Genomic DNA, 10,668 nt, shown 5'->3' on the forward strand with positions numbered 1-10,668 from the left:
TAAAAATCTTTTTATTTCCAGCTATCTTCTTTTTACCCTTGGGTTTGGGCTTAAAAGTGGAAACTACATGTGCTTTAGGCTTCTTTTTCAAATCAAGAACCTTCTTCACATTTTGGAGATCATTCATTAGCCCACTTAGGGTGTAATCCCTAGTGTGGAGTTCATAATCCAATTTGAACTGTGAAAATAACGAATTCGAGCTATGAATGATCATTGATATTTGCATTTCCACATCTATCTAAGCACCATTTAACTTTGCCTCATTGAGATAAGAGATCACTTTCAGCATGTAATCTCTAACTAGTTCCCTAGGTTTCTGCTTAAGGTCCTTAAAAGCATTGATTGCTTTCACCTTCACAAACCTAGTTTCTGTACCAAACATTCCATGTAGGTCCAACATTATGTCAGCAACATTACCCATGCCTTCCTACTGCTTTGGCATTATACTGTTCATAGAGGCCAGAAAATAGCATTTAGCTAGCTCGTTTGCATCATACCACTTCTTATGATATTCAATATCATGTGGAGTTGATTGGGGAGTTAGTGCTTTAGGCTCATGGTTAGAAAGAGCCCATGTGATCTTGTCATAAGTATGGACGATATTAAGGTTTCTTTTCCATTCAAAGTAGTTATCACCATTCAGAGTGCATTTGTTTAGCAAAATTGAGAGTGGATTCATATTTGTGATGTAGATATGTTTCTGAAAGTACATTTGAAATTATGTAAGCATACTAGTTATTTATAGACTTTGAACATTTCATGATGCATGTATGCATGATGACGATATATAAAACTCTATAAATTATATTATTAGTTCGACAGTCATTTACCTTTTTGTAATAAATTAACCAACTGTGACCCATGAGAATTTACCGTTATAGCCATCCAATAACAAAAGGTGAATTTACCGTTTTATCCTTTATGTCAATTTTGTCCTCTAGTCTCAAATTTCATCCAATTAGTGATTCAATATTCTAGATCTAATCTTTTCAGTATACATATGTGATGAGTAGCTAATTCATCAATCCACTAAGCCCAAATTAATCACCAATTTTCCAGAAATTACTATAAGTAATGTTAATTCTATGAACTCCATTATTTAGATATATGTTCCCAAATGTTTATCTCGACTCTAATCCCAACATACGGAGTCTAGATCAACGCTTTATAATGATCATGCTCATGGTATATCAAAAATTATAAGGAAATTAAACATAAATCCACTATCCATCAGAATTTTGGTTCTACTATAAGCAAATGCATAAGTGTGAGCTCATGATTTAAGTAACAGTTAAACTTAAATTTGATTTTTACATGATTCCAGTTCATGTTGTAGTGTCATTACTCAAAGTCAACCATTTCGATGATTTAAGACTCATCATTCCCTTGAAATGAATTACATTCGTTTCATTGAAAGTAATATGTACACTACAGTCTTAAATGACCAGCTTTATTCTATGATTGTGAACAATTTTTAGATTAAATTAAAATACATGTCTCCTATGTATAACTCTTTATACAAATGTATTTTAATATCTCAATAGAATCATGGTACCTTAATAACTAGATAATGAATGCTTATTTAAAACAAACTCTTCGTCCTATTATCAAAATGTACTTTCATTACAAATAAGTTAAATGAAATTAAACATGAAAATATACTTACTTTCTAGGGCACCATATTCTCAAAATTCCTAACAATCAATAACTCATTCAGTGGTATCAATACCTATAAGAATGTAACGATACCCTTTAAGGGAGGTATTGATACTTTACCGAACAAAAGCATTATGTTTAAGATGTATCGATACCCAATGGCTAGGTATTGATACTTGCAACTCAACTTTGAATTTTTATCATTTTGTTTAAAATGTATCAATAATTTAATGCTAAGTATCAATACTTGCGTTTCAACACTTTGATTTTGGCTTTCGATTTCAAGTGTATCGATATCTCATTCAATGGTATCAATACCTACAAAAATGTATCAATACCCTATTCAATGGTGTCGATACTTGCAACGTGAAACCTAAAATTTAAGACCTTTGAAACAATTTTCTTGCATAAACAACTAACCATTTCAATTTACAATGTCAAGGAGTTTTCATACTTGTTCTAAAACTCAATTAAGCAATTTTGATCATTTGATTTTGTCATTTCAAAACTTAAGATCAATTGTAAAGCTAACAATGTTCATGATGGGAAAAACACATTCATTATGAAATAACACCTTCATCATGGGGATAACATGTTAGGCCATGCTGCTGGGATTCGACCTCATACTCAAATATGAAAATAATCAACAAATTAAAATATAATGCAGCAAAAAAATAAACTAGCATTTAATCAGAAAAACAGTCGAATCCTATAAGATCAATGTTTATGTTTTTCATGTAACTTTCAAATTAATTATGAACACTCATAAGTTTAAGAGTTACATACCTTTCTCTAGATATCGTAATCAAGAACCAATTAAATCAAAATCTTTTCTTCTTCACCTTTAGGATTTGTTAAATCTTTAGCCACCCATGTGTTTGGCCTCTAACAGTAATCCACACAGTGACCAAATAAGACCTTCTCAAAAGTAAGATTTTTACTTGTGCTAGCAAGTCTTGTTTCTAAAACAAAAAGATCAAAAATTCTTGCCGAATCTTATTTTTGTCAGACAAAGAAAACTATTTTTCTTTTCTTATTTTATAAAACAACTAAGAAGTGGTTGGAGGCTTAGAGTTTTAGTTTGCTAACATAACATATTTATATAACCAAACTGATTTGTAACCCTAAATACAATAGTTGTATTTTAATTTAATTAAGTTTCTGTGAACTTAATTAATTTCTCACTGATTTTGGTCTCTTTCAAGTAAGTCCAACTTAATTAATTATCTTTATTTAATCCTAATCATGTCACTTAATATGTGTGATCCATTAGGCTTATAACATGTTAGCAATAAATATAAATCCTAATCAAATATCAATTTGATTTAATTTATATTTATAGATCATGAGCAGGTATCTAGCAATACATCATGACCATCCAAATGTTAGAGAGTCAATTAAAGAATTTGACACTACCCTTCAATGATAAACCTCTCAATGTAATATGGTCCTTTCATCAAATATCCCGGATATCTCATTAAGCATGGCTCAGTGTCTATTTATGTGACATTCCATATTAGTTCTCACAATTCATGACTAACCTTATCAATTTAAGAAACTAACTTTCTTCAAATGCATCATGCTTTGGCCAAAGACTTTATACAAGTTAATCAATAATTGAGAACAAGGGAGATACATCCCCTCATATCACTTGGGGTGATGAATCCTCTCTTGACCACTCATTCACCTTTGCATGCTTCATGACATACCTAAAAACACCCTGTTTAGGCATCTGATCGCTTCCAAACCCGTAAGGGGTGAAATCAAAGTATGTCATTCCCCATACAAGATGACCTGGTGTCTTAGGTCTGAGGACTAGTTGCACACTATCACATGAAAACATATTCATAGACACTTGAGTGAAATACCAAATAGAGTTCTCATAGCAGGTCATGTTCAATGAACTTGTTCTTTAATAAGCACCCACATGTTATCCTCAAGTATCCCATGTACTTCAATCTATGAGATTGATTGTTTACTTCTCAAGTAAGGAGGCTTAACATGTACCGGTCTTTGAGCATTGTCAATGCCTTGTCTTGACAATACAATGATCAAGAACAATTTTAGGAACATGGCTTTAATGCATAGTGATCTCATAATTGTAACAACTTTATAATTCTCTAGCTATGCCTTTGTGTTCCATGGGATTCATCTAATTAGTACTTAATAACCTTTATTACTATACTAACATGAAGGAAAACCTCTATCACATATAGTTATGTGATTAAATATGCATTAAATAACAATAAATATTACTTGATCAATCTAATTGGCTTAAGGGCATATACCAACACATGTTTATCACAAAAAGAAAAAAACACCTTAACCCATTACGTTTGTGTATTAGGAAATGGGAGGATGTTTTGGTTTAATGACATAGTGGTGCTTAGTAACACTTAACAATGTATCACATGTTTTCTTAAGAAGGGGGAAAAAAGTGAAGCACGTGTGCTTCAAGAAAAGGTTAAGAAATTGACCCCTTAACTACTTCCATATCTGACGTAGCAAGCCAATTTCTCTAGAATATCTCAAGAGTGAAAATAACTCATAAACCTGTCACTTTATTCTAAATTACTTTTAAAAGTACTTCGCATGACATAATTATTCTAGACTTGTTCTCATTCTATAAAACACACTTAAAAAGGAATAATAATATGTTACTCAAAATTAGGCATCTACAATATGCTTAAAAGTAAAAAAAAAAAAAAGAAGAAGATAATCTTCAAATATTAAAAAATTAATAATATATATTTAAAAAATATAATATTGACACATAAAACATAGATGAATAAAATGAGACAAATGGAGTTTTTGTTAATGACATGGTATGTGAATGTAGGAATTATAATATAATGAAGTCTCTCAACATATATAAATTAATGAACAACTAAACATATGGACACATTTATACTAAATCAAAACAAAATCCTTATATAATGAGATTTTAACATAAAATTTTCAAAAATTCAAGATTTTTTGTTTATCATTGAGACAAGAGCTCGTTAACATAGATGAGGTATTTTAAATAACTTTAATTGGTCTAACATTATTTACACTTGGCTTGATTAGAGCCTTTGATATTTAACTTTTACTTTTACAAGCAAAAAAAGTGCATTTAGATACAAAATCAACAATATTTTAAAAAGATTATACATAAAATATATAATTTTTTCATTAAAAAAATTGCATGATTTACTTTTATATAGAATAATTATGTAATAATGGATGTTACCCTTGTATATTATAAATCGAGGAAATTGTGATAAATGACCTTTCTTGATAAAAATATTTTAAAAGTAACCATTAAAAAAAGTTTAATTGTTTTTAGCCATATTTAGTCTGTTCGGCATGCGTCTGCTATGTTTCCGATTTCTCTCTCTCGCGTTTTCAGATTTCTCTTTCTTACGCTTTCAAGACACCAAGCAATGATTTTGACGTGCTTGGGTGGTGATTGTTTGAGAAATTCGATTTTTATGTATTTTGGATAAAACTAAAACGGTAGAAATAATCACAAATGTATGAAATAGCTTTTAATTGAATCAATTCAGGACTTAGATACCAATAAACTCAAAATTTTGAAATTTATAAATCTAAGTTTTTAAAGAATTTTTTTTATTTTTAATCAAAGTAAGTGCTTTAGATAAAAAATATTTGTGTTTTGATTTATGAAAACATGTTAGAAACACTTTAATCTGTACCAAATTGTCAAAAAAAAAGTTGAGAGGATTTGAAGTTTTTGTTCATAAGTAACAACAACATTTTAGGTATTAAAATGTAACGAAATGTTTTTGAATATGTCGTGTAACAACAATATTTTTTCAACATGGCGTGTAACAACAATATTTTTTTTCAACATGGCGTGTAATAACCTTTTTTAATCATGGCTTGTAACATGCTTTTTTACATGGCGTGTAACAATAATATTTTTTTCCAACATGGCGTGTAACAACCTAACCATGGCTCATCACATATTTTTGTATATGGCGTGTAACAAGCTAACTATAGCTTGTCACATATTTTTGTAAATAGCGTATACCACCATAACCATGGCTTGTCACAGGTTTTTATACATAACGTGTCACATATTTTTACACATAGTGTGTAACACGCTAACCATGGCTTGTCACAGATTTTTGTACATGACGTGTAACAAGTTAACCATAGCTTGTCACAAGTTTTTGTACATGACTTGTCACATATTTTTGTACATGGTATGTAATAAGTTAACAATGACTTGTCACATATTTTTGTACATAATGTGTAACATGCTAATCATGGCTTGTCACAAGTTTTTGTACATGATGTGTCATATATATTTTTGTATATAACGTATAACTCACTAACTATGACTTATCACAAGTTTTTGTACATGATATGTCACATATTTTTGTACATAGCGTGTAACACGCTAATAATGACTTGTCACAGATTTTTGTACATGACATGTAATATCATAGCGCGTAACTTCATTGAGAATAATTTTATCTAACTTGACTAAAAATAATTAAAATTATAAAAAAAATATTTTTTAAAACATCTTTTATGTTTTAAGGATTATTTTTTAAAATGTCCCTTATAAATACATTAAAAAGTGAGGGGGAAAAAAACCGAGGGCAAAGCGGAAAGAAAGAATTTCAGGCGTAGGACGTGATCGCTATTTGGGCATCGAAAAAAGAAATGGGCGGAGAAGAAGGCGGTGGAGGTGGTACCGCTGATTCAACAACGACAGCAACAACGGGATGGGTAGAAGAACTGCAGAGAAGCCTTCAAGACTCCAAAGAATCAGCCATCCAGTCTGCTTGCTCCCTTCACCATAACTCCTCTACCCATCTACGCTCTTTGCAGGTTTCTTATGCTTTCTTCCTTGTTATACTATTAGTATATATGAAACTTAAAAGAAAAAAAAAGGGAAAAATTTTGTGTATCAAATATCAAATTATGAATGTTTGGGTTTTGCAGGATTTTGTACCACATGCATTCTCCCGCTATAAATCATACGAAGATGCATTTGTCAACAAACTTAAAGGTTTTTTTCATAAATATCTATATTTGATTGATGGTTATGGTATTACTAACTGATTAGTTTGTAACTGTTTTTTTTTATTGTTTTAATATATAAAAAAGAGGAGTTGATGAGTGCAAAGGAACACCCAGCTGCAGCTATTGGGATTACTGTTACTGCTGCTCTCTTTCTTATGCCAGGTTTCTTTTCTTTTTTTTTTTCTCTTTTTCCTTCATTATCATATCATTCTACAATGTCCTGCAACACTTGATACATATCATCCTGCTGCCAGAATTATAAACCCACAAAAATGCACCATTTGCAGCCTTTTTTCAAAAAAAAAAAATGAGGGAGCAATTGAGTCTTTCAGAAATTTGCAAGTTTTGTGGTTCTAAGATATAGAGATTGTTTTGTGGTTCTAAATTCTTTGTTTAGTGGTTCTCATTCTTTTTTTGAAATGCCTTATTCAGATGCTGTGTAATAATTTTGTTGTGATAAAATGGGCAAATCATGGTTAGGATGGCTCCGACAAACCAGTCATTTGTTATCTATCTTTAGAAGCTTTGCCAGTGAGGCAACACAACCATTCTCTGGTGAAGATGCCTACAATGTTCAACTATCTCAGTGAGACAATGTGATCGCTGACTGATTTGAATAACAAATCCTGCCTAGGAAGCACTGTGATTCCCCTTTGACTGCATTAACATTCTGCCTTCTGGTGGCTTTCTCAAATAGAAGCTTGATGTAATGTTTCAAATCTGGATCCTTTGCCTCTGCAAATTTATGAAATCAAGATGAAAGAAAACTTAAATGCAAAGTGCTATTAACTGTGGTTTGAGTTAGGGACATAGGTGGTGGTGATGATGTGGTGAGCAGTAGTTAAATTTTGGCTTGCTAGAATTTCTAATCTTAATCATAGTAAGCGGGGAACTTGTTTTGTAGTTATTTTCGAGTTTTGATGTTGTTGCTTGCATTTGTACTCAGTATTCTTCTTTGTGCAATTTTGAATAATGGCCTTCCACGATCTTGGTTTATCCCCTTCTCCCAAGCTGCTCTATTGTGTTTCCTTCATATTGGGTCAAAGGTCCCTTTTTTTTTGGGGGGGGGGGTGGGGGGGGGGGGGGTCTGTGGCGCATAATTGCTTGGCACTTCATCCCTTTATTTTTTCACCATTTCAACCTGTCCAGGTGTACTTACTGGCCCTTATAAATCACAGACTTAAATGCATTTTTTCCCCCAAAATGGAAACAAAAACTTAGGTCACATTAGTTTGATTTTAAGAAAAAGTTATGAATCTTGGCCTAAGATCTGAGTTTTGTCATATATATCCAAATGATGATTTGTACTCTTTGGCTTTTAGGACTAGGCTATATCAGTTTTATTTGAATTACGTCCTCCTTATGGCCTCTGTTTTCCCCTCTTTTAGATTTTACAGACAAGTGATGAAATGAAAGAATTTAACTAGTCTTGATATGTTCTGCTTTTGACTTCTGTATACTTAAAAACATTTTTCTGTTTAGTTTGCCTTTTCAATCTCATATAAACTAATGCCAGAGTGTTTATTGCAGGCCCAAGAAGGCTTTTGTTTCGTAATACGTTGGGCCGATTTCAAAGTGAGGAGGTACCTACCCTGATAATATGATAGAAGCTTCCTTGACTTCATGGAAATATAAGTAGAATTTTGCTAGCAATTTATATTTGCTGCATGACCTGCCATTTTGACTTCTTTACAAAGCAAAAAGTAAATACGCAGGTTCTAGGTATCATGTGTCTTAATTTAAGGGTCAATACTTAGCTCTCTTATACATTGCCTTTTTGCTAAAATTTCCTCCAGGCACAATTTCTTAGGGCTGAGAAGAATGTAAAAGAGTTGAACCTTTCTGTTGATATGATGAAAAAGGAAAGCAGTAAGCTGCTTGAAAGGGCAGCTCTTGCAGAAAAGGATATGAAACGGGGCCATAAAGAGCTCATGTAAGTAGTATGAGTTTTTTTAATTGTATGCTTCTAAATCTTCATTAATTTTCTGGGTTAACTGTTTCAAGTTGTTTTTAGGAATGCTGGAGGCCAAATTCAACATCTTGCTAAATCAGTTTACAAGGCTGAGGCCCAAGCTGCAGGTATGCTTAAAGGTCACCTTTACGTGTATGTGTGTGTATTATTTTTCTTTAATAGACAGTTCTTGCCATCTTGGTCCCTCCGTGAAAACTTGATCTTTTAATTTTGTACTTTTGATGAACCTGGCGTCGTCACCATTAAGCGCCCCCCCCCCCCCCCTCCCTCCAATTATCTCCGTATTACAGTTATATAAGGATTGTAATAGGAAGTGTATAAACTGAAATTTTGCATATATTCTAGCATGACTTCAACAATGTTTCCATTCTCCTATAATGTCCTTCTGACCTGTAGCTAACTAAAATGATAGTAGAACTTATATGGATGTCTGGTCGAGCTTGTTGCTTTCAGAAAAAGTATGAATTGTATCCATCAGCAGATCAGATAGGTAGCCACAAATGTAGCATAAGGTGTTGTCAAATGGGTTAAGGAAAGGGAACTTCTAGATTCTATTGATTGTAACCTTTAAATTGTGATGGGATGCTGTTAACATGTGTACATTTTCTTTAATTTTCTGTATAGATTTGATGGATGGGCTGCGAGAGATCCCTGGCAGGGAGGCATTGAAACTACGAGCAGAGGCAAGTCCAACATTCTCTTCATCATCATCATCATCATGATTATATCATTGCTTTTGACAGAAGAATTTCAAATGAAAGTGCTTCTTCGTGTCTTAACCCTTTTCACATTTATATTAGGTTGCTTCAATGGCTTCTCTTTTGAGGCAGCAGAGGGTTTCACTTGACAAAAGGATAATGAAGATATCTGAATTGGGGATACCTGTCTGATGACTGGGGCGATTTTTCTTGTGTTGATCCCATATGCCGTATGTGCCAATTCTTCCATTGTTGAATATTTCCTTTTCTGGAGTTATAATTTTAGTAGCAACATTTTTCATGATCTGATTGAGATCAGTGGTTTGTTTAAATAATTGATTCATGTCAATGAAGTTTTTGCCATCGGTAAAAGCACCTACTAATTGGTTTTAGGGAAGGGGATCTCTATAGTGATGCTGCATTTTGTAGGTTGTCAAACAACTTTAACAGGATTGAAATTAGTTAAAGGTCCTTGGCTTTTGGTACTTATGATTTTGGGTTACCCAATGAGAATGAGAGGAGGTAACCTTCCCATCTTGAAAATAATTATTCTTGAAAGAAGTGATGTGTGAAGATGAATTCAAAAGGGGCAGAGTGAGGACAACATTGCATAGAAATAGGTCGTTAGGTTCAAATTGGAATCTATTTGATGCTTGACTTAAGTAATTCAACTTCCACAAGGGACTTGAAAAGTAGAATTGTAAACCATTTATTATGTATTACAAATGTCGTTTTCACCTATTACAGGTTGTAGAGTTTACCTAATCTGATGTCATTTAAGTATTTTCAGCTTGATCCACTTTAGCAGCAACAAATATGGTATGAAATTTGTAGTGGTGAAGCAAAATAGTAAAGACTATGTGTAAATACTCGAATGTAAAAACTTTATGTATCTTATTCGATTTGTCAAGGCAATTATATTTTCAACTCTTTAATCGCCTCTCGACAGATAATTTCAAAATTTTTTTAAAACAAAATTTATCCATCTTAAAAAGCGATCAAATAAAAATTAATTTTGAAATTTAAATCTGATAGATAGAAAGAAAGAATTCAATGAGAAAATCAATAAGCTATAAAAATATTTTATTTATATATAAAACTTGATCAAATAATGCTCACTCTTCCGAACAAGCTAGTGACGAAAAATCAATACCGATAGATTGATAAAATTTAATGATAAAATCAGTAAGATATAAAAACTTAATTAAAACGTACTGTTTATATACAAATTGTGATTACTAGTGAAAATTTTATCATAATTCCTAATAAAAATACTTATTTAAATAAAGTATGGAGATACCA

At 32.1% G+C, this 10,668-nt stretch overlaps 1 protein-coding gene across 1 annotated transcript; it reads left to right on the top strand.

The window, feature by feature from the left end:
* On the top strand, positions 6,258–9,853 carry LOC18589557. Its single transcript, XM_007014586.2, has 8 exons — positions 6,258–6,501; positions 6,616–6,682; positions 6,781–6,858; positions 8,227–8,279; positions 8,493–8,629; positions 8,711–8,775; positions 9,293–9,351; positions 9,469–9,853. Exons 1-8 carry the CDS (start codon positions 6,334–6,336, stop codon positions 9,556–9,558), a joined length of 717 nt encoding a protein of 238 aa, XP_007014648.2. The 5' UTR covers positions 6,258–6,333; the 3' UTR covers positions 9,559–9,853.

The sequence above is a fragment of the Theobroma cacao genome, chromosome 9 (genome assembly GCF_000208745.1).
Source record: "Theobroma cacao cultivar B97-61/B2 chromosome 9, Criollo_cocoa_genome_V2, whole genome shotgun sequence".
Taxonomy (NCBI): domain Eukaryota; kingdom Viridiplantae; phylum Streptophyta; class Magnoliopsida; order Malvales; family Malvaceae; genus Theobroma; species Theobroma cacao.

Excerpts from the sequence above, each read along its gene's own strand:
- LOC18589557 (XM_007014586.2), top strand. The coding sequence starts at position 6,334 with ATGGGCGGAGAAGAAGGCGGTGGAGGTGGTACCGCTGATTCAACAACG. Across the intron at positions 6,859-8,226 it reads TGCTCTCTTTCTTATGCCAG|GCCCAAGAAGGCTTTTGTTT; the intron begins GTTTCTTTTCTT and ends TGTTTATTGCAG. Across the intron at positions 8,280-8,492 it reads GCCGATTTCAAAGTGAGGAG|GCACAATTTCTTAGGGCTGA; the intron begins GTACCTACCCTG and ends AATTTCCTCCAG.